Source organism: Hyaena hyaena, unplaced genomic scaffold, assembly GCF_003009895.1.
Source record: "Hyaena hyaena isolate Hyena2069 unplaced genomic scaffold, ASM300989v1 scaffold_66, whole genome shotgun sequence".
Classification (NCBI taxonomy): domain Eukaryota; kingdom Metazoa; phylum Chordata; class Mammalia; order Carnivora; family Hyaenidae; genus Hyaena; species Hyaena hyaena.
In genome coordinates, this window is record NW_024080696.1 from 3,582,061 (window position 1) to 3,607,480 (window position 25,420).

General features: G+C 35.4%; 1 protein-coding gene across 1 annotated transcript in view; it reads left to right on the forward strand.

Annotated features, from left to right (window-relative positions):
* The window catches only part of RNGTT (RNA guanylyltransferase and 5'-phosphatase), a 325,730-nt gene that overhangs the window by 250,901 nt on the left and 49,409 nt on the right, over nt 1–25,420 (forward strand). The window contains exon 15 of the mRNA XM_039232163.1: nt 21,731–21,797. Coding sequence (XP_039088094.1) covers nt 21,731–21,797 — 67 coding nt within the window. The remainder of the gene's footprint in view (nt 1–21,730; nt 21,798–25,420) is intronic.

Below are 25,420 nucleotides of genomic sequence, written 5' to 3' on the forward strand. Positions count from 1 at the left end.
TAATTTAAAGTCCAGTTTGTCTGATATAAGTATAGCTACTCCAGCTTTCTTTTGACTTCCCGTAGCATGATAGATATTTCTCCATCCCCTTACTTTTAATCTGAAGGTATATTCCAATCTAAAATGCGTTTCTTATAGACAGCAAATAGATGGATTTTGATTTTTATCCATTCTGCTACCCTGTGTCTTTTGACTGGAGCATTCAGTCCATTTACGTTCAGTGTTATTATTGAAATATGTGGGTTTAGAGTCATTGTGTCCTTTGTGGGGTTCATGCTTGTGGTGGTGTCTCTGGTGTCTTCGTTCCTTGCAATACTTCCCTCAGAGAGTTCCCCTCAGGATTTCTTGTAGGGCTGGCTTAGTGGTGACAAATTCTTTCAATTTTTGTTTATTTGGAAAGACTTTTATCTGTCCTTCTATTTTGAATGACAGGCTTGCTGGATAGAGGATCCTTGGCTGCATATTTTTTCTGTTCATCACATTGAAGATCTCCTGCCATTCCTTTCTGGCCTGCCAAGTTTCAGTAGATAGGCCTGTCACCACTCCGATAGGTTTCCCTTTGTATGTTAGGGCCCTTTTCTCCCTAGCTGCTTTCAAAATTCTCTTTGTCCTTATATTTTGCCAGTTTCACTATGATATGTCGTGCAAAAGATCAATTCAAATTATGTCTGAGGGGAGTTCTCTGTGCCTCTTGTATTTCAACGTTTACTTCCTTCCCCAGGTTGGGGAAATTCTCTGCTATAATTTGTTCCAGGACTCCTTCAGCACCTTTCTCTCTTTCTTCCTCTTCCGGGATTCCTGTGATACGGATATTGTTGCGTTTGACTGCATCAGTCAGCTCTCGAACTCTTCTTTCATGTTCCTGGATCAGTTTGTGTCTTTTTTTGTCAGCTTGTTTTTCTATAATGGTGTCTTCTAAATCACTTATTCTCCTTTCTGCCTCTTCAATCCATCCATTGGACAACTCCAGTTTAGTATGTATTTCATTTATTGCATTTTTTAATTCATCATGCCTATTTTTGTTCTCCTTGTTGGTTGTAGCCACAGTTTCTTTGAGGTCCTCTCTGCTTTTGCAAGCCCAGCGATTAATTTTACCATTATTGTTCTAAAATCTTGTTCAGTTATAGCATCCAGATAATTTACTTTGCTTTATGTCAGTCTCTATCTTCCCTTCTGACCATCTGCCTTTCTTTTTCTCTCTTTTCTTTTAATGCTTTCATTTATTTTAGAGAGAGAGCTAGAGACATCGTGAGCAGGGGAGGGTCAGAGAGAGAGGGAGAGACACAGAATCAGAAGCAGGCTCCAGGCTCTGAACTAGCTGTCAGCACAGAGTCCAACATGGGGCTCGAACCCTCGAACCATGAGATCATGGCCTAAGTCGAAGTTGGATGCTTAACTGACTAAGCCACCCAGGCACCCCTCTCTTTTTCTCTTTTATACCTGTGGACATGCATGTGCCATATAAATTCTGACAGGTTTATATTTTTAAACTCTTTTATTTATCATTAACCATAAACATTTCATACAAGGCAATTAATTTTTTTCTTCTTTTTAAAATGTTATGTATTTTGAGAGTATACTTTGGTCACTTAATGCACTCAGCTGATTTTGATGAAATAAACATTAATTGAGTACATATATTATTTCATTTAATCCTGAAATGTCTCTGTGAAGTAAGCTATACCCATTTGCCCAATTAAAAGGCTAAAGAGGAGTTAAATGACTTGCCTAAAGTTGTGCAGTTAATAAGCACTACAGTTAGGAATCAGACCTACTCCATATTTCAAGCCACCATTTTGATAGCATCATGAGTCATCTCTCTTAGGTGGATAACTTCCATAAATATTAAATATTATCATGCTGTAGTGTTTTTAAGTTGACTGGACTTGAGAATTACCAAAAGTGACCTTATAACCCTTCTTGTTAGGGGAGTAGAAGAAAATAAAAGATTACAGATCACTGAGAAAAGTAAGTGTTAAAGTTTGGAAGGTATCCAATAAGTGGAGGACTAGAAAGCTTTAGCATAGAGACAAGAAGAGATGCTAAGAATGTATGTATAGAAATACAGATGAATTGAAGAATGGATAAACTTCTGGCTCAAGACTAGATCTTCTACATTCAGTGAGAAATGAAAGTGATTTTGGGTTGATGAAAGGATGGGCTTGAGGAGATTTGGAGAAAGGAGGAGTTCTGGAACAATCTTTGGGAATCAAGAAGAGAAAAAAATTTTTAAGTTATGGATAGACTTGTATTTTAGGAATTGATATTTTTCAGCTTTTAAAAAATGTGATGGGGCACCTAGGTGGCTCAGTTGATTAAGCATCTCGCTCTTGGTGTCAGTTCAGGTCATGATCTCACTATTTGTGAGTTCGAGCCCCGTATCAGGCTCTGTGTTGACTGAATAGAGCCTGCTTGGGAGTATCTCTTTCCCTCCCTCTCTCTCCCTCTCTCTCTCTCTCTCTCTCTCTCCCCCCCCCCGCCCCCCCTCCTCTCCCTCCTTCCTCTCTGCTCCTCCATTGCATGCTTTCTCTCATTCAAAATAAATAAATAAACATAAAAAGTTTTTAATTGTGATAAAATGTGTAACATAAAATGTACCATTGTATTTATTTTTCAGTGTACAAATCAGTGACATTAAATTAAGTACATTATCAGTGTTTTGCAGCCATCACCGATGTCCATTTCCAGAACGTTTTCATTATCCCAAACAGAAACTGCATACTTCTTAAATAATAACACCCTGTTCTTTCTCTTCACCTTAGTCCCCGTTAACCACCATTTTACTTTCTGTCTCCATGAACTTGACTATGCTATGTACTTCATCTAAGTGGAATCATACATTTATCCTTTTGTGGATAGCTTATTTCACTTAGCATAATATTATCAGGATTCATCCATGTTGTAACATGTCAGCATTTCGTTTTTTAAAATGTTAATTTATTTTTGAGAGACAGAGCAAAACAGAGTACAAGCAGGAGAGGGACAGAGAAGGAGGCACAGAATCTGAAGTGGGCTCCAGGTTCTGAACTGTCAGCACAGAGCCTGATGTGGGGCTCAAACTCAAAAACTGAGATCATGAACCTGAACGGAAGTTGGAGGCTCAGCCAACTGAGCCACCCAGTCGCCCCCAGCATTTCATTTCTTTTTAAGGCTGAATAATAATTCCATTGTAGTGTGTACCACATTTTGTTTATTAATTTTTGATGCCATATCAATTATTTCTTCCTTTTTTGGCTGTTGTGAATAACTTTGCTTAAACATTGATATAAAAAAAATGGGCTCTTAAACCACATCTACCGTACTATTTAAGTCATTCTGAAAGCCTGGTTAGTTTGAGGAAAAGATAACGTGATGTGACAGTCCATAATGTTTTTGCTGAACATATTGTAAAGTTGTAATGACCATAACCCGCTTCAAGAATTTCTATCAGTTACTTAATAGAATGGGAAAAATGAATGGAAAAGTATTGTGATTATTAGATAACCTCTATTCACTTTTCAGGAATAATCTAATTAGCTTAACCATAAGGATATGGGGGTCTTTAAGTCTTTTATAAAATGTGGTCCTAGTCAGACAGGTAACATTTGATTTATATTAATCATTTTAAGAACTGTTAAAATTAACATGCTTTATCACATTGATGGCATTATCTGGTGAAAGTGTCTTTCTTCAGGACACTTCATGATTTCCTATTATCAGCCCCATACCTGAGATTCTGGAACTTTGTCTTGAATACTTGATTATAGTTGTTACATTATTGAGGTTGAACCATTTCACACATTCTTAACTTTTAATTGTTAGTTGATCGAGGCATATATCAAGGATAAATATTGTTCTTTATAAGCAAAATAACTGCATGCAATTCAGCATTCTAGATTACTCATTTTAAAATTTGAAGTAATTTTTAAAGAATTTTAATATTATTAATTATAAATACATTTGGAACAGATATCACAATAAGGGATAAAATGAATTGTGATAGTTGAAATTCTTTTATTTTACCAGCACTTCAGTCAGTACTGAGTGACTATAGTAGTCACTCTGTTTGAACAAAAGAACATACCAGCGAATCAAGGAGGAACTGTCTATTGAGCCAACTCAAAAGAGGCTGATTCATTTTTTTAGAGTCATGAAAAAGATAAAATAATTAATTACTTTAAGAAATAAAGATTGCCAGTCATGTCTAGCAATGAAAAAGTAATAATTTAGTACGTACTATAATCTATATTTTAATATATAAAATATATAATGTTTACTAAAGGACTTAAAATTAATAGCAGGGAGAAGACCAATTTAATGTGTAGTCTATCAATGAAGATACTTAGGCAGTTCTACAGAGAACTGCCTTGGTTATAGTTTTTGGTTATAGTTCACATGTCACCATTTTGTAAGTGTGAAGAGCTCAGTGAAGCTGAAATTCAGATTTGCAGTAATTCTTTTTAGTGTGGAATATAACAATCTCAGTCATTCTGGGGTCTGTGATTTTAAAAAACAACATTTCTTCTCTTTGATCATAGCTATTATTAAAATTTTTAACTCTTTTATTTTTTTGATTTAAAAAAGTTTTTTTTTAATGTTTTTATTTATTTCTGAGAGAGAGAGAGACAGTGTGAGCAAGGGAGGGTCAGAGGGAGAGAGAGACACAGAATTAGAAGCAGGATCCAGGCTCTGAGCCGTCAGCACAGAGCCCTATGCGGGGTTCGAACCCATGAACCGTGAGATCATGACCTGAGCCGAAGTCGGACGCTTAACCAACTGAGCCACCCAGGCACCCCTGATCATAGCTATTATTGAAATAGCTGGTAACATGTGGCAGGTTGCTATAATTTAGACTGAAAAAATTGAATTGTGAATTATATCCACTCAGCTTAAATTTCTCTGTTTCTACTCTCCAGAGCATCTTTTGTACTTCTTTTCCTGCAGAAATGGCTTCTTAACATAATGTTCCTACATTTTCCCAGGGGAAAATGAGGACTCCACGGTCAAATTCTTATTCAAAGTATACAGGGGAAGCTAGTACAACAAAAATAGAGGGGAAATAAATAAAATAAGATTCAGAGTTTTCCAATAACAGGAAATGAAAATTTTATTCCATTTAACCTTTTAACAAACGTGCTTTACACATCCATCCATCATGGTGCCATCGTTAAGGAGATGACCATTTATGGTTATGATGGCGATTCGGATGATTTCAGATGTTTAGATTTGAGGCTAATTCCTGCATGAGTCATTCTCCTATTTCTTCTTTTGTAGGTAGAATTAAGCCATAGAATAATTTTTAGGATCATTAGATAAGAAACTAGGCAGAGAACTGTATGTATTTAATGATTTCCCTGTTAAAATCCACTTTCATATGATTCTGCTTCATGTTTACACAAGCAGTTCTTCAAATAACAAATCTATTCATTTAGAATGATCAGAGAGGTGCCTGGGTGGCTAAGTTAAGCATCTGACTCTTGGTTTCAGCTAAGGTCATGGTCTCATGGTTTCGTGAGTTTGAGCCCCAGATTGGACACTGCACTGAGGGTGCAAAGCCTGCTTGGGATTTTTTCTTCCTCTCCCTCTGCCTCTCCCCCACTCATGCTGTCTCTGGCTCTCAAAATAAAGAAATAAACTAAAAAAAAAAAAAAAAAAATCAGAGCCTAAATATTCAGTTTAGACTTACTTGTAGACTCAGTTTGCTATATGGCATGTGAACAGTCGTAGACTTTCTTTAAATATTTTAACAAAATTTAGAATGTGAAGTTGGTACTTTTTTTTTTTTTTACAACTTTATCAAGGAGTAAATTGATATAATATATAATTAACTGCACACACAGTTGAAGAATGCAATTTGCTTTTTACGTGTGAGATAATTACTCCCAGGATAAAGTGATGAACATTTCCAACACCCTCCCAGATTTCCTCCTGTCCCTTTCTAATTTGTCCTTCCACTCACACCCTTCTTGACAACCTCCAATCTACTGTTGAGTATTCATTTTCTAGAATTTATATAAATGGAAGCATATAATATTAATGCTTCTTTGCCGTCTTTCAATATTAAATTCATCCATATTGTTAAACCTATCAATAGACCATTTCTTTTTATTGCTGAATAGTATTTTATTATATGGGTGTATCACAATTTATCCATTGATCTGTTGATGGGCATTTGAAATGTTTCTAGGTTTTGGCTATTAGGCACAAAGCTACTATGAAAATTGGGTACAAGTCTTCTTTGTGGGCATCTACTTTCATTTCTTGATAGGAGTTGACATTTTTTTTTTCTCTAAAAGACCAGATAGTAAATATTTTGGGTTTTATAGGCCTGGATTCTCCCCCTTTTGCACTGTGGTACAAAAACTCCAGGTAGTAAGTTGGGATAGTGGTGGGAATCACTTCCTTTGTTTTCCTTCTCTGAAGTACCACTGTCCTGTACTATCTCTTGTCCAATTTCTGGAAAACATTAGGTAACATTGTATATTTAAAAAATTTTTAAGGTTTATTCATTTTTCAGAGACAGAGCGTGGGGGCAGGGGGACAGAGAGAGAGATGGAGACAGAATCTGAAGCAGGCTCCGGGCTCTGAGCTGTTAGCATAGAGCCTGAAGCCAGACTCGAACTCACAACCATAAGATCATGACCTGAGCTGAAGAGGGACACTCAACAGACTGAGCAGACTTAGTCACCCAGGTGCCCTGTTTAGTGGTAGTAGGGCCTTGGCTGGGAGTAGAAAATTTGTCTATATATTTTTAATGCAATTATATTTCCTTTTTTCAATCTTAAAATACCATTATGCCCAGATATGTGAGTTCTGTTTTCATATTATATTTATGCCATACAATATGTAGTTCGAGTAGTAAGAGAGAGATGAGTGACTTTTAGATTCCCTAGGAGCTCATCTCTTAAAATACTCATCTATTTATACAGGAATATTAAAATATGTTAATTTATCAATTAATATTTTACCTCTCATCTAGGAGTCATTCTCACTCTCTTACTGATTGCATATGTTGGCTTCTTTCTTTGTGCTTTTTATATTAAGACCTATTATATTATGAAAGGTAATATTAGAGAAAAGTACATAAAACAAATTATATGTACAGCTTTATGAAATTTGGTGTAACCAGCATCCATTTAACCACTACCCAGGACAGGGAAGAAAATATTTCTGGCATCCTGGATGCCTACAAGCATGCTCTTTCTCATTTACAAACTTCTCCCTTACACCAAAGATAACCATTACCCAGACCTATATCCTTGTACTTCTTTATATTTTATTGCTTAGGTATGACTCTCTAAACAGCATGGTTTTATTTTGCCTGTTTCTGAACCTCACATAAATGCAACTTTATGTTCTTTTAGGTTTGGATTCTTTTGTTAAGTGTTGTGATTTTGAAATTCATCCATAATGTGTGCAGTTTATTCGTTTTCATCTGTGTCTCTCTCTAAAACATCATATTATACAAAGGCATTTGGATAGATGCCATTTGAGGTGATTACTCATAGAGTCAAACATTTGTGTGTGCTTTAGTGTGTGTGCGTGTGCACGCGCGCGCGCACTCACACACACACACACACACACACACACACACGTTTGATGGGTATCTAGCTAAGTTTAAATGGCTGTCCGAGGGTATGCATGTGCTCAGCTTAGGATATAATGCATGTTATAAATTTCTTCTACTCAGTGGCTTCTTTCAGTCACTTAATGTCTTCTTTTAAAAACTGGCATTTTTCCTCCTCCTAGTTTTGAGATATTATTAACATATAACATTGTATTACTTTAAGGTGTACAGAATAATGATTTGATATGTGCTTGTCTTATGAATGATTAACTACAATAACTTCAGTTAACACCCATCACCTCACAGTTACAAAAATTTTTTTCTCGCAATGAGAACTTTTAGGTCTAATATCTTAGCAACTTTCAAATATACAGTACAGTATTATTAACTATAGTCACTGTGCTGTATATCACAAACTGCAGAACTTATTTGTCTTATAACCGGAAGTTTGTAACTTTACCCTCACCCATTTCCCCCAGCTCCCAGCTTGTAGCCACACATCTGTTCTCTGTTTCTAGGAGGCTGTTTTTTTTTGGATTCTGCATATAAGTATGATCATTTAGTATTTGTCTTCTCTGTAGGACTTATTTCATTTAACATAATGTCCTCAGGATTTATGTTCTTGTAGTTGGCAGGATGTCCTTCTTTTTGTAATGGCTGAATAATATTCCATTTTGTATATATAGCACATTTTCTTTATCCATTTATCCACTGGTAGACATAGAGGTTGTTCCCAAGTCTTGGCTGTTGTAAAATAATGATGCAGTAAATATGGGGGTGCTGGCGTCTCTTTGAGATAGTGATTTCATTTCCTTCAGATAGATACCCAGAAGGGGGATTGCTGGATCACATGGTAGTTCTGTTTTTACTTATTTATTTATTTATTAATGTTTATTTATTTTTTAGAGAGAGAGCATGAGCAAGGGAGGGAGGGGCAGAGAGAGAGACAGAGAGAGAGAGAGGAGGAGACACAGAATCTGAAACAGGCTCTAGGTTCTGTGCTGTCAGCACAGAGTCCAGTGCGGGGCCTCAAAACTCATAAACCGTGAGATCATGACCTGAGCCAAAGTTTGACACTTAACCAACCCAGGCGCCCTTATGGTAGTTCCATTTTTAATATTTTTGAGGAACTGTCACGCTGTTTTCCATAATGGCTGCAATAATTTAGATTTCTTCCAGCAGTACAAGGGTTCTCTTTTTTCTACCTTGTCTCCATCATTTGTTATCTCTTGTTTTAGTTTTATTTTTTTTATACTAACCACTATAAAAGGTGTGAAGGGATATCTCATTTTGGTTTTGATTTGCATTTCCCTGGTAATTAGTGCTGTTGAGCATCTTTTTTTGTACCTGTTGGCCTTTTTTTTTTTGGGGGTCTTTTAGTTCCTCTGCCCATTTTTTAATTGTTATGTGTGTGTGCCTGTTGAATTGTATGAGTTCTTTGTGTATTTTGGTTATTAACCCCTTATCAGATATGTAATTTGCAAATACTTTCTCCTATTCTGTAGGTTCCCTTTTCATTTATTGTTTTCTTCGCTCTGCAGAAGCGTTTCAGTTTAATGTAGTTCCACTAGTTTCTTTTTGCTTTTACTGTCTTTGCTTTTAGTGTCAAAAAATCATTGCCAAACTGGTGTTAAGGAGCTTATGTCGATGTTTTCTTATAGATGTTTTATGGTTTCACATCTTAACGTTCAGTTCTTCAGTCCATTTTTAGTTCATTTTTGGGTGTGATGTGGGGGTGGGGTGAGCTTCCCTCCCTCCCTCCCTCCCTCCCTCCCTCCCTCCCTTCCTTCCTTCCTACCTTCCTACCTTCCTACTTCCTCCCTCCTTTCTCCTTCCCTCCCTCTTTTCCTTTTGAAGTATAATGGACAATGTTATATTAGTTTCAGGTGTACAACATACTGATTTAACAATTCTACATATTACTCAGTGCTCACCACAACAAGTGTAATTAACCAACACCTATTAACAGTATTTTTAACTGTATTCCCTGTGCTGTACTTTTCATCTCCATGACTTAGTTATAAGTGGAAGTTTGTACCTCTTCATATCCTTCATTTATTTTGTCCATTGCCGAACCTGCCTCTCCTCTGGCAAACCACTAGTTTGTTTTCTGTATTTAAGAATCTGTTTTCTTGTTTGTTTGTTCATTTGTTTTGTTTGTTTATTATTTCAAGTTTTTATTTAAATTCCAGTTAGTTAACAGTAGTATTAGTTTCAGGAGTGGATTCATGGATTTAGTGATTCATCACTTACTTATAATACCCAGTGCTTATCACAAGTGCCCTTCTTAATATCCATCACCCATTTAGAGTCCACATGTAAGTGGTATTTGTTTTTGTCTTTCTGGCTTACTTACCCTCTAGGTTCCTCCATGTTGTCTCAAATGACATGTTTTAAAATATTTTCTTTAATTTTAAGAGTGCTTGGGTGGCTCAGTTGGTTAAGCATCAAACTCTTGACTTCAGCTCAAGTCATGATCTCATGGTTTGTGGTATCAAGCCCCACATTGGACCCTGTGCTGGCAGCATAGAGCCTACTTGGGATTCTCTCTCTCTCTCACTCTCTCTCTCTCTCTCTCTGTCCCTCCCTGCTTGCACTCTCTCTCAAAATAAATAAACATTAAAAAAAATTTAAATAATTTTAAACATATGGAAAAGTTCAAACATAGAGCAGAGTATTCCTGTATATCTCCCACATTGTTTTCCCATATTGTCAACATCAGGAAATAAATGTTGGTACAATACTATGAACTTAACTACATTACTTATTCTAATTTTGCCGGTTTCCCCACTAATATTCTTTTTCTCCTCTAGGATTCCACATTGCATTTAATTTTCATGTCTCCTTAATCAAATCTGTGACAATACCTCTTTTTTGTTTTTCATGATCATGACACTTTTTGGTGAATGCTTGTTAGGTATTTTATAGAATGTCCTTAGTTTGATCTTTTTACTTGTACTTTTTGGCAGGAACACCATGGAAGTGATATTGTGTTCTCAGTGATGATGTTAGGGAGGTGGGGGGGGGGGACATGTTGATAAATCTTAATACTGTAATATTAAACTTGGTTACTTTGTTGGGTTTCTCTAAAGTTGCTACATTGTCTTTGTAATTAGTAAGTGTTTTCTGGGGAGACTAGGCAAATACCAGATTTCTTCTCATACTTTCATCTTCTAGTTCTAGTACCTTTCAGTGGCTTTGGCCTACAACAATCATCACTATGGTGTTTTTCAGTTTTGATGTGGTAAATATTTCACATAATGGTGAAATTCAATTTTCCTCATTTTTTTCAGTGTTATCAGTGAGGATTTCACTCTAAGGAAGAACTATCCTCTTTTCCCATATGTTTATTTATATTAGTAAAGGTTTAAGAATATTTTATTTTATAGTTTATAATTCAGCTCTGTCATTTTGTGTTGCTATTTTGACTTTGGTTATTGATAACTTCTTCAATTTGGCTTCCGTGTCTTTTTTTTTTTTTTTAAGTTTATTTATTTTGAGGGAGAGAAAGAGCATGAGCTGGGGGAGAGATAGTTACGGGAAAACAGAATCCCAAGCAGGCCCTGCACTGTCAGCACAGAGTCAGACACAGTCCTCAAACTCATGAACTCATCAGATCATGATCTGAGCTGAAACCAAGAGTCTGTCGCTTAACTAACTGGCTAAGCCACCCAGGGACCATGTCTCTTTGACATTCTCTCATTATTTTTCTGCACTTTTTACTTTTTAGTTCCATAAGGTGTTCCAGGCTCTTATATTTCCCCTCCCTCAGTCCAGGGATCAGCCATTTCTACAAGGACCCCAGTGTTTATTTGTGTTTGTGTGTGGTGAATGATAGAGAAATCTAGATCCTAGGTGTAGTTATTGCTGCTTAGTGTCATTACAGGCCCTCTCAGTTGGCAGAGTTAGGAATGTATCATATCCTAACATGTACCTGCACACACATTTATATTATTTCTTTATCCATCTGTGAATATATTAAAAGCTATGAATTCCTGCTAATACCTCTGATTCTAATCCACCATAATATTAATCCTAGCTTTTCCCCTTTGCTTATATGCAACACTTTGTACAGTGAGAAAGGTGCATCTCCTTATCCATATTTTTCGTTTGTTTAAATCCTAGCATACATATAACATTTTCAGAATTACTAACCCATTACCTTTGTGAGTAACAAGTTTACTAGCTCAAGGACTATGTTTGTGTACAGTTCTTTCAGTCTGTAGCCCTATGAAGTATAGTCAAAATACTGTTTTTGAAGTTAATTTAAGTCAGTTTTCATCCTACCTCCCTTAATGTGGAATGTTATTCATTTGTAATAGTTATTTTTATTTTATTTTGGATTCCCTTGACATTCTGGTTGATTTTGATTGTTTACTTAATTTATTGGTGTATGAAACATTATCATGGTTATAATAGTCATGACTTTACAAAAAGGTATTCTCATGGAATTGTCCTTCTTCATTCACTCTAATACCTATCCCCGAAAGGAAACACTCTCCTGAGTGCCTGTTTTAGCTTTCCTGAAATCCTTTTACACAGATGAACAGATAAATAAATATTTTCTAATACTTTTTCTTCCTACATGAAGAATAACATACTATATACCCTTCTGTACTTTTCTCTTTTTTTCACTAAACAGTAAGTAGATCTTAGAAATTGCTCATATCAGTAAATAAAGATCTTCCTCATTATTTTTTACAGCGGCAGATTATTCCATTATGTGGATTTACCATAACTATCTTGCTGTGTGTATTTAGGATGTTCCAATATTTTGCATACCAATAGTGTGCAGCGAATAGCCTTATACATCTGTATTTTTTCAATTTTTGGATGTATGTCTTCAAGGCAGATTGTTAGAAGAGAGATTACCCAGTTAGAAGCTAAGTGCATATGTGGTTTTGTTAGATATTGCCAAGTTCCTTCCAGAAGCATTGTCCTAGTCTTTTTTTTTTCACTTTAAGTCAACAATTTTTATTTATTTTTATTTTTTTTACACAAATAGTTTATTGTCAAATTAGTTTCCACAAAACACCCAGTGCTCATCCCCACAAGTGCCCTCCTCCATGCCCATCCCCCCCTCCCCCCCACATCCATCAGTCCTCAGTTTGTTTCTCAGCATTCAAGAGTCTCTCATGGTTTGCCTCTCTCCCTTTCCCCCACCATTTCCCCCCTTCTTCTCCCCCTTGTTCCTCAGTTAAGTTCCTCCTAATCCTCCTATACGTGCAAACATATGATATTTGTCCTTCTCTGCCTGACTTATTTCACTCAGCATAACTCCCTCAAGGTCCATCCATGTTGCTACACGTGGCCAGGTTTCATTGTTTCTCATTGCCATGTAGTATTCCATGGTATAGATAAACCACATCTTCTTGATCCATTCGTCCCTTGATGGACACTTAGGCTCTTTCCATGTTTTAGCTATTGTTGAGAGTGAGACAGGAAACTATCAACACCCTAGAGGAGAAAGCAGGAAACAACCTCCTTGTCCTAATCTTTTTTTTCTAGTTTTCTTTTTCAGCAACAGGTTATGAGACCTTTTGTTTTTACCAGCCTAGCCAACAGAATGCATTCTCCATCTGTTTCAACTTTTGCCAATCTGATAGGTGAGAAATGGTATCTCAGTGCTGTTTTAATATGTATTTCTCTAATTATGAGTAAGTTTGAATACTTTTATATAGTCTTCTTTTAATGTTTGTTTATTTTTGAGAGCTAGAGAAGGAGAAAGCACAAGCAGGGGTGGGCAGAGAGAGAGGGAGAGACAGAATCTGAAGCAGGCTCCAGGCTCTGACCTGTCAGCACAGAGCCCAATATGGGGCTCGAACTCGTGAACCAGAAGATCATGACCTGAGGTGAAGTCAGACTCTCAACTGACTGAGCCACCCTGGCACCTCCTATATTTTTATATATTCTTAATGTCCTTTTTGTGTGTATATTTTCTTTTTATTTCTTTTTCTCTTTTTTTTTTCATCAGATTTTTGGCTCTTTCCCCCTTCAGTTTTTGAGTTTTTAATAATAGAATTAGTAGTTTCTTTCCTGTGGTATATGTTGCAGATATTTTCTCACAGTTTGTCAGGTATCTTTTGACTTTACTTATGCTATTTTTGCCCTGATAGTTTGTTAAAATTTTTATATAGTATGATTTACCAATATTTTCTTTTGTCATATGAAGATTAATGGGGAATTTACCCAGGTTTGTTTCCTTCTAACCCTTGTAAGGTTTCTGTCCACTGTCCTGCAGTGTCATCTTTAATAAGTCAAGTGTTTATGTGTAGATCTCCTTCTAGATTCTGTTATATTCCACTGGCTGACTTGCCTGCCCTATGCTAATACCACATTTTATTTATTGGAGCCAGTCTTCTTACTGTGTTCTTTTCTTAGGGAAATTGTTTATATATTTGTTCTTTTGCTTTCCCATGTCTATTTTGTAATGAGCTTATCAAGTTTCTCAGAAGGATTCTGTCAGGATTATTAACATTGCATTAACTATATTATTCAACATTGAGATTTCCAATTCGTTAACATGATACATTATTTCATTTCATTAATATAGGGCTTTCCTTCCTCCTTTTTGCATTTTTGTTCATGAGAGAAATTGGCCTATACTTTTCCTTTCTTATACTATCTCCATTGCATTTTCTTAAAGAAAATAAACTTTATTTTTAGAGCTGTTTTATGTTTACAAAAACTTGAGCAGAAAATACAGAGAGTTCCCATATGTCCTCTCTCTCCTAGCACATAGTTTCTTCTGTTATTGTCACCTAGCTGCTAGGTTTTTAGGTGGACATACGTTTTTCACTCATTTGGGTAAATACCAAGGAACATGATGCTAGATCATATGGTAAGAATATGTTTAGCTTTGTAGGAAACTACCAAGCTGTTCTTCAGAGTGGCCATACTGTTCTACATTTCCACCGCTAGTACATGACCATTCTTAATGCTCCACATTCTCATTAACATTTGGTGGTATCAGTGTTTTGGGTTTTGGTCATTCTAATAGCTGTAGAGTGGTATCTCATTTGAATTTTCATTTCCCTAATAACTTGTGATGTTCAGCATCTTTTTTTATGCTTACTTGCCATGTATATCTTCAGCAAGATGTCTGTTTAGGTCTTTGGCCATTTTTTTAATTAGGTTGTTCATTTTCTTATTGTTGAGACTTAAGAGCTCTTTAATATTTCAGATAGCAGTTCTTTCTCAGATATGCCTTGCAAATATTTTTCCCAGTCTGTGGCTTGTCTTCTCATTCTCTCTTGATCAACATTGTATTTTCATGTCTGAGTGTCAGAGTTATGCTGACTTGGTAAAATACAAATCTATTCCTTTTTCTATTTTCTGGAAAAATGTGTATTTGTTTAGAATTAATTTTCCCTTAAATACTTGGTAGAATTTGCTGAAGAATCCATCTAGACCTTTTGCTTTCTTTGTGGAGATCATTAAAAAAGTTTTACAGTAGGATAACTAAGATACTCTATTTTTTCTTTTGTCAGTTTTATTAGTATATTGTATTTTTCTGAAGGTTTTTCTAGCCTCAGTTTTCAAACTTGCTGGTGTAAAGGTGTTTATAATATCATCTTATTATTCTTTAGTATATGTAGTCTGTGTTCTCTGTGTTATTCTTGATACTGATTATTGTGCTTTGTCAGTTTCATTAGATATGTTTATCAATTCAGTCATTCTTTCAGAAGAAATGGTTTTTAATCTTTTTAATCCTATCTAATATATGTTTTCTACTCATGAAATTCTGCTTATCATTCTCTTCTATTTTCCTTGAGTTTAATTTAGTGGTATCCTTCAAATTTCTTAAGGTGTTTGCTTAACTTGTTGATCTTCAGCATTTCTTGTTTTTTGGCATATACATTTTTGATTATAAATTTCTGTCTAAGTTGAATTTAGCTTTACAAGTTTTTTTTAATGTTTATTTCTTTTGAGAAAGAGTGAGAGAATTTATGTATACATGCAAGTGGGATAGAAGGTAGAGAGAGAGGGAATCCCAAGCAGGTTCCCTGCAGTCAGCACAGCTTCCAGTGGGGAAATCCATGAGATCATGACCTGAGATGAAATCAAGAATCAGGGGCTAAACCTACTGAGCTACCCAGGCGCCCCTGTCATAAGTTTTGATATATTGTTATTTTGTTATATAGTTAAAAATACCTAATAATTTCCTCTGGAATTTCCTTTCTATCCTATAGATTATTTATCGATGTATTTCTGTCATTTTATTTTATTTTTTTAATAGTTAATTGTCAAGTTGGTTTCCATATAACACTCAGTGCTCATCCGCACAAGTGCCCTCCTCTGTGCCCATCACCCCCCCTTCCCCTCTCCCCCATCCCCATCAGCCCTCAGTTCTCAGCATTCAAGAGTTTCTCTCATGGTTTGCCTCCCTCCCTCTCTCCCACTATTTTTCCCCTTCTTCTCCCCCATGGTCTTCCATTAAGTTCCTCCCAATTATTTCTGTCATTTTAAACGTGAGGAGTTTCTGGTTATTTTTATATTCTTGGATTCTAACTGAAATTTTGTGTTTAGAGACTGTAGTGGAAAGTATTTGTTTTAAATTTGCTTTATGGCCCAGCATATGGCCAGTGTTCATACAGTGCTGTATATACATACTCTGTGGTCCATTTATTATGCCGCTGTTGGGTGGTGTCCTATGTGTTTTTGTTAGTGGTGTTGCTGAGTTTTTCTATATTATTTTTTAATAGTTTTCTTTTTATGTTTGCTTGTTTATTTTGAGAGTGAGACAGAGAATGTGAGTGGGGGATGGGCAGAGAGAGAGGGAGAGAGAATCCCACGCAGGCTCCACAGTGCAGGCCTCGAGCCCACAAACCATGAGATCATGACTTGAACTGAAATCAAGAGTTGGACACTCAACTGACTGAGCCACCCAAGTACCCTAAGTTATTCTGTATTCTTACTGCTTTTGTGCTCTCTTTTTTTCCCCACCATTTACTGAGAGTGGAAAGTTTAAATTCCTACTGTGATTCTGGATTTCTTTAATTTCATTATGTACACTGTTAATTGTTTTACATATTTTGTAGCTAGGTTATTAAATGCATATAAATTTCTTGACAAATTGAACCATTATTATTCTGAGGCATCTTGCTTTACCTCAATGATACTTTTTATCTTGACTTTTTTCTGTCTGAAAATAAAAGAGTTACAAATATATTTGTTCTCTGAATACTGGTAGCTCAACATTTCTTCTTATATACTTTTGCAAAATGATTCAACTTTCTGTTGTTTGCTTCAGCATTGTATTTATCCTTCCCCATTCTTATTTATTATTTCTTTTGTTTATATTACTTAATATATATTTCATTTAATCAAACATAATTAAAAATTTTTTTAATGTTTATTTACTTTTTGGGGGGGGGGAGGANAATGCACAGAGCCCTCCTGGGCCCTTGGGTGGTGAACCTGTTACTTAATATATATTTCATTTAATCAAACATAATTAAAAATTTTTTTAATGTTTATTTACTTTTTGGGGGGGGGGGAGGGGCAGGGAGAGGGAGACACAGAATCCGAAATAGAGTCCAGGCTCTGAGCTGTCCATACAGAGCCAGACGTGGACCTTGAACTCAAACCATTAGACCATGAATGACCTGAGCTGAAGTCAGAAGGTTAACTGCCAGACGCCCCAAACATCATTTTTAGGTAACATTTCTGTTGACATGCAGCTTCTATTTTATTTTAATGTTTACTTATTTTGGGAGAGAGAGAGCATGCATGTAAAGTGGAGGAGGGGCAGAGAGAGGGAGAGAGAGAGAATCCCAAGCAGGCTTTGCACTGTTAGCACAGAGCCGATGCAGGGCTCAATTCCATGACCCTTCTTTCTTTCCAGGACAGTTATTTGTTAATATTTGTATTTGTGAAGTTGAAGCAAAATGAACATCAGCCAAAATTAAGTCAGCCTGCTCCACTGACTGAGCCACTGAGGCAATGCAGATTCTTTATGTAAACAGAGTATTGGTGGTTTGGTGGTGGTTGGTTATTTTTGTTTTATTTCATTTTGTTTTTGTTATTGTTTTTTTTTTTTTAAAACAAAAGTCTAGAGCATTTGTTAAGCCTGTACTAAGGTTTAGAAAATAAATCAGAATAGAAAAGTATAGGCTATGAAAGCCTCTGAAGACAATAATAAGCTTACTCATTGGCTCATCCAAGTTTTTTTTTGGGCTTAACCGCATATGCTGCTTTTATTTACATCCTATGAAGAGTCTTAGACAATAATTGAGGACTTCTCAGTATTATGCATTTTCTCAAATGCAAAAGACCACTATTGATCCCATATTAAGTGCATTTGTACTCTCTTTTTTCCTAGTAGTAGATACATTGGATGCTGTTTCTAAAGAGGTAGGATATGTAAATCTGTGTTAAAGATACTGTAAATTTTTTCAGGATATTTTGTTGCAGATGAAAAATATATCAGTGAGTATTGTAATTAGGGCTTGTAGACAGAATACTTAATTTTGAGTCACTTAGCTTACTCTTACTTTAAAATGATTACTTTTTTAACTTTTAATTTGAAGCTATTATAGACTCAGTTTCCTTTTAAAGCAGGTTTGTTTGGTTTTTTTTTAACACCTGATATAGATATAGCATTAGGTTATGGTGAATTAGGTTCTATTAAATAATATTCATTCTGTTACCTGACAAGTTTTATTTTTCCTTTATGTGAGAACCTTTTCTGGAAATACCTTCTCATCTTTCTTTCCAGGACAGGTAGATGTTAATATTTGTATTTGGGAAGTTGAAGCAAAATGAACGTTAGACTTGCCTAGGTTTACTTTTTCAAAAACTCTTATAGGTCCATCTCATTCCTCTGGCCCCCACTTCCCCATGTCTTATTGCTGCTTTCCAAAAACATCCTCTTTGATAGCCACACTATAGAAATATTTAGTTACAAGCAAATATTTTAGGAATTGTTAGCATTTGTATAAAAGTTATGTTAATATTCATGTAACTTAAGGGCAAAGTAATTATCTGGTACTGAATGAGTCAGAGTTTCTATTTTAACATATACATATGAATGCACTTACCAGTGCTGAATTAATGCCTTACTCTGGGGATTTAAAATGTGTGATTGCTGTATTATACACAAGTACCCTGTCACCATAAAATGGTGCCTATTATTTGACAACCGTTATGTATACAATTTGACAAAATAATTTTTTGAGAGGTAAATGGTTAAAAGAAATACCCCATCTTAAAAATGTCTCAAAGTGTTCATTGTTTCGCACATAGCAGACCTTTAGATTATGGTACATATTAAAACCCACTCAACTGGTGGTGGTAATATAATCTATGGTAAGTAATAATAGGTACATGAATGAAAAAGAACAGTATTTAAAAAGTGAAACATATATCCTACATAATTGATACGTTTAGGAAATTTCTTGTTTAGGGAAAGGAAGCTAGCTGTTAGATAGGCAGTTTGGAGGAAGGGGGACACACTAAACCGTATATTGGCGGGCTTCCTGAAATGCATATGCATAGTAATTAGATGCATATTGATTTTTAAATGTCAGCGAGCTTTTACTCTCTTCTTTCTCTAGCATCTATTTGTATGAACAGTGACTATTCTTACTTCTGAAGGGGGTTTATTAAGGTTTCTGTGAATATTTGTTATATAGGAAATAAATTACTGCTATAAATAACTAACATTAAATTTGTGATACTGGCAGTGATTTGTGAGGAATTTAATTTCTTATATGTTAATTGATGGCAGAGACATTGCTGATGCTTTCTACTTGTATTCAGCGAGCAAATGCCTTTAGTCATGCTTATGACCTTCAAGAACCTGCTAAAATGAATTACTACAAGTATCACTTATATTCCAAACTTAAGTAGCTTTTTGTTAACCTGGTTTAATCAGGTTTGTGTTCATCATCTTTTAACATTCTTTTAGTGGCCTTTAATGCTTTATAGGCCTTTAAAGAATGTCAAGGAGCATAGGGTGTTCCTGGGAGATTAAATATCTACCTTATTTCACGAAATCTAAGGTGCTTTGAGAGTATCCTGTCTTAGTCTTCCTAGACTGAGTCAATAGAAGGTAACTGCAAAACCATCTCACAGCTATCACTGGGTGACAATAATTATAAGGCACCACAGAATATCAGAGGCATCCAGTTTTCAGAGAAGTTAAAATATGAAGAAATGCATATCTTGGAATTATTGAAGTAGGATTTTTGAAGTCACTAACAATAAATTTAAAAGGATGGTTACGATAGGGGCACCTGGGTGGCTCAGTTAGCTGAGTGTCCAACTTTTGATTTCGACTCAGGTCATGATCCCAGGATTGTGAGATTGAGCCCCATGTCAGGCTCTGTACTGAGCATGGAGCATGCTTAAGATATTCTCTCCCTCCCCCTTCCTCTCTCTGTCTCCCTTTGCCCCTCTCCTTAGTTTGCTCGAAAATTTAAAAAAAAAACAGGGGTTGGTTATGATAATCTTGTATTCTGGTTTTTATGATTAGAGCAATATAGTACACTGAGAATTTTCCATGTGATTATTTTCAGTTTGCTATCTTTTGTTCACTTTAGATACTACTCAGTGTTTCATTCTCAGATTCATGCACTAGAATGTACAGTCATCCTTGAGATAATTGTTTTGCCTGCTGCCATAAAAGGCTATTAACTTTCATTACCTAGACCCTGAGGAGATGTATTTTGGCCTAGTTGCTTTGAGCAAAGAGTACAGGCAAATTATTTTTCCATATTCTTTATGTATAATAATGTTAAGACTGGAATTGTGTCCATTTACGCACAGTGTCCATTCAGAAAAGATTTATGATAAAAAGGAGGTAATCACAAGAATGTTTAATTATACACTTCTCATACCCTGTGCCACTACACGCTCCCCAAACATAGTTCTGATGATGGTGGTTCTTCATTCACAGTGTTTAATGCAGTCAGAAATGATGGATGTCTTTGAAGTAGAAATAGAAAAGAAAGAATGATGTAGGGAAGGTAACATTATTTATTTATTTTTTAATTCTCTATATGGTTTGGTTTTATTTTCTTATGCATTTACTTTTTTTATAAGAACTAATTAACATCTTACAAAAATGTGACTCCATACTGCTTATAAAGAAACGGCATTTGACATTCTTGGTCTATTCCAAGCATCATTTGGATTTTCATCTTCAACTAAATTATCCCTCATTGTAGCCACACTTGTCCACTTTTTGTCTCAGATCTTTTGCATTTTCAGTACTTTGTTTAAATGTCTCCCTTTGCTCTACCTACCCTTTAAGGCTAAACTAAATCCCACCTATTTAAACTTTTCCAGCTCCCTCCATAGCAAGTACCTCTTACTTTACTACTTTGTGGTGGCAAATACATCTATATAGCACTTATTGGAGACCACCTTTTGGTAGGGTTATTTGTTTATGTGTCTAGTTTTCTCGTTAGGTTTTGGGACTGAGTAGTTTAGGTTTCTATTATCTCCTGTAGCACATGGTATAGATACACAATGAGTGTTTCTTGAATTGAATCCTTACAGATTTTTTAAATGTTTTATTTATTTCTGAAAGAGAAAGAGAGAGAGAGAGAAGCAGTGTGAGCAGGGGACGGTGAGAGAGAGAGGGAGACACAGAATCCGAAGCAGGGACCAGGCTCTGAGCTGTCAGCACAGAGCCCGATGTGGGGCTCGAACCACGAACCGTGAGATCATGACCTGAGCGGAAGTTGGAGGCTTAACTGACTGAGCCACCCAGGCGCCCCTCCTTATAGATTTTTAGATATATACTTTACTTCTTTTTCATTTTTTTCCAGAGACACCATGTAGTAATTTTCTGGAATTACTAATGTCAGACTCTTCTCTGTCTAAAGTTTCCATCTCAACATTTACTATTTTCTGAAATACAAGAATTATTGTTGAATCATTATGTTGTATTCCTGAAACTAATGTAACATTGTATGTTAATTATACTTGAATAAACAAATAAAAACAAAGTACCCTCCTGTGATAATGTTTCCAAATTACTTAAAAAAAGAATTATTCCTTTGCTAGTTACTATCCCAAAGTGCAAAAGACCAGAGTAATTGCAAAGATATTAAATTTCATGTTACCTATCTGTTATACAAATTTTGATGATTATACAAGCTTCTTATATAAGGAAGAGTATTTCCAAAATAATGTGTAGTTTTTTGTTTTTGTTTTGTTTTTGTTTTTTTGTAGGTTACTTCCTCAGAATGTTGGCCTGCTCTATGTTGGAGGTTATGAAAGACCCTTTGCCCAAATCAAGGTATGATTGTTCATTTTCCAGTATACTTTTCTTAGATGTAGTTCCACTTGTACAGAGCCCACCAAATACTTGCCAATAACCATCGACATACCAAAAATATGAATGTGAATTTACTGCTTTTGCATATTTCTGCTGAAGAAGTAATTCAGTTTTTCAGAGAATTGATTATTTTAATATTCTTGCCTATGGTAGAGTTAAATATGACCAAAGCAGTATTTAAAGTGTACAATTTGATAAATTTTGACATTTTTAATACTTGTGAAACCATCGCTGTAATCAACATAATGAACATGTCCATCACCCCCAAATGTTTCCTTGTGCCTCTTTGAAATTCCTTACTCCTGCCCTTCCTTTTTCCCCTCCAGTCCCCAGGCGACCACTGATCTGATTTCTGTCATCACAGATTATTTTGCATTTTCTAGAATTTTATGTAAATGAGGTTATACAGTATTTCTCCTGTCCCTCTCTCCTCCTTTCCCTCTCTCAGCCTCTTTGATGCAGCATAACTTTTGAGATTCATCCATGTTGTTGCACTTACAAATAGCTCATTCTTTTTATTGCTAAAGTAGTATTCCATTATACAATAATAGCAGTTTCTTTATCCTTTCACCTGTGGGTGGACATTGGGTTGTTTCTGCTTTTTGGCTACTCTGAGCATTTGTATACAAGTCTCTGTGTAGATACATACTTTCGTTTCTCTTGGGTAAATACCTAAGTGGGAATGGCTGGATTAAATGGCAGTTGTATGTTTAACCTTTAAGAAACAACCCAGGTATTTTCCTTGCAACATTTGGCATGGTCGTTTAGTCATTCATATGGGTATGGGGTGGTATTTCACTACAGTTTTATTTTGAATTTCTATCATGACTGCTAATGTTGAGCATTTTCTCATGTGCTTCTTTGTCTTCTGTACATATCTAGTGAAGTGCATGTTCAAATCTTGCCATTTTAAAAATTGGGTTGTTTTTCCTCTTTTTTTACTGCTGAGTTGTGAGCATTCTTGTATCTTCTGGATATAAGTCCTTTATCAGATAATATGGTTTGCAGCTTTCCCCCCAGCTATAGCTTGTCTTTTCATTTCTCTTAAACGGACTCTTCAGTGAGCAGAGTTCTTAATGTTAAAGTTCAATTTATAAGTTTTTCCCCATGGCTCATGCTTTTGGTACTGATCTACGAAATGTTTGCCTAACCAAAGTCACAAAGAATTTTCTCGTTTGTATTCTGGAATCATTATAGTTTTAGGTTTTACATTTAGATTTAATATCTATTTGAGTTAATTTTTATATAGGATTCAAAGTTCAAGGCATAGAGGAATGTTGAGGGTCTCCGCGCCCCCCCCCCCCTTTTTGGGCACATGGATATCCAGTTGTTCTAAAACCATTTTTTTTAAAAACTGTTTTTTCCACCATTGAATTGCCTTTGCATCTTTGTTGAAAATCAATTGACTATGTATGTGTGAATTTATTTCTGGACTCTTTATTCTGTTCCATTGATCTTTGTATCTGCCATGCCACCAATACCACACTATCTTGATTATTATATCTTTATAATAAGTCATGGATACAGGTAGGGTAAATCCTCCAACCTTGTTCTTTTTCAAAGTTGTTTGGCTAATTATGTTCCTTTAATATCCATACAAATTTTAAAATGTCAAATTCTCTACAAATGCCCACTAGAATTTTAATTTGTATCATGTTAAATCTAATCAATTTGAGAAGAAATGATATCTTAACAATATTGAATCTTGTAATTCGTGAAGACCACATATTTCTCCATTTATTTAGATCTTTAACATTTCTCAGGAATATTTTCTTTCATTTTATTGGCCTTGTTCATTTTTCATACATTTATCTATAAATATTTTATATTTGTGGTGTTTAAAAATATTTTTAACATTTTTATAAAGAAATTTTTGCATAATTGGGGTACCTGGGTGGCTCAGTTGGTTAAGTGTCCAACTTCAGCTCCGGTCATGATCACACGGTTGGTGGGTTCGAGCCCTGCATCAGGCTCTGTGCTGGCGGCTGGCTCAGAGCCTGGAGCCTGCTTCAGATTCTGTGTCTCCCTCTCTCTCTGACCCTCCCCTGCTCATGTTGTCTCTCTCTCTCTCTCTCTCTCTCTCTCTCTCTCTCAGAAATAAATAAAACATTTTAAAAAAAGAATGTTTTGCATAATTTTTGTTTACAATAAATGCAGGAAAAAGCAGGTGTTTTTAGTTGAAATATAATTAATATACAATGGTATATTAGTTTCAGGTGTACAATATCATTATTCACCTGTGGTGTACATTACTCAGTGCTTATCAAGATAAGCGTACTCTTAATTCCTTTCACGTATTTTACTCCTATCCCCCTTCCCTCACCTCCCCTCTGACAACCATCGGTTTGTTCTCTGTATATAAGAGTCTGGGTTTTTGTTTGTTTCTTTTTTTCTTTGTTTATTCATTTGTTTCTTAAATTCCACATACTAATATAATCATTTGATATTTGTCTTTCTCTTACTACATCACTTAGCAAAATATCTTTTTGGTCTATCAATGTTGTTACAGATGGCAGGGGAAAGATTTCATTCATTTTATGGCTAACCAATATTCCTGTGTGTGTGTGTGTGTGTGTGTGTTTGTGTGTGTGTGCGCACGCTACATTTTCTTTATCGATTCATCTGTTGGTGGGCACTTGGTTGCTTTCATACCTTGGCTATTGTACATAATGCTGAGATAAACATAGGAATTTAAATATCTTTTCATTTTCTTTGGGTAAATACCCAGTAGTGAAATTAGTGAATCATATGATAATTCTACTTTAAAATTTTTGAGGAACTTCCACACTGTTTTCCATAGTGGCTGCAACAGTTTGCGTTTTCGCCCACAGTGAAAGGTTTTCTTTTTGTTTTGTTGATGGTTTCCTCACTGTCCAAAAGCTTGTTATTTTGGTGTAGTCCCTATCAAAATACCAACAGCATTTTTTATAGAACTAGAAAAAATAATAATAAAATTTGTACGGAATCACAAAAGACCCCAAAAAGCCAAAGCAATCTAGAGAAGTTTAAGAAGAAAGCTGGATGTATCACAATCCCAGATTTTAAGGTATACTACAGAGCTGTAATCAAAACAGGATACTCCTGGTACAAAAGTAGACACAGATCATTGGAACAGAATAGAGAGCCTGGAAATAAACCCATGCTTATATGATCAATTAATCTAATACAGAGGAGGCAAGCATATACAATAGGGAAAAGACAAGCCACTTCAACAGATGTGTTGAGAAAACTGGACAGCTACATGCAGAATAATGAAACTGGACCACTTTCTTCCATGCAACACACAAAAAAACTCAAAATGGGCTAAAGACCTAAATGTGAGACCTGAAACCATAAAACTCCTAGAAGAAAATAGAGGCAGTAATTGCTTTGACATTGAGCTTTGAGACATTTTTCCTAGATATAAAAGTATTTTTTATTTGAATATTTGATTGTTCATTGCTAGTATATAAAAATATGATTAAATTTTTATGTTTACTTTAAATCCTGCAGTTTTACTATACTCAAATTTTAATTCTAGTCCTTTTTTTTTGCATATTCATAGGATTTTCTACATAAGTGATTATGTCATCTACTCTAAAAGA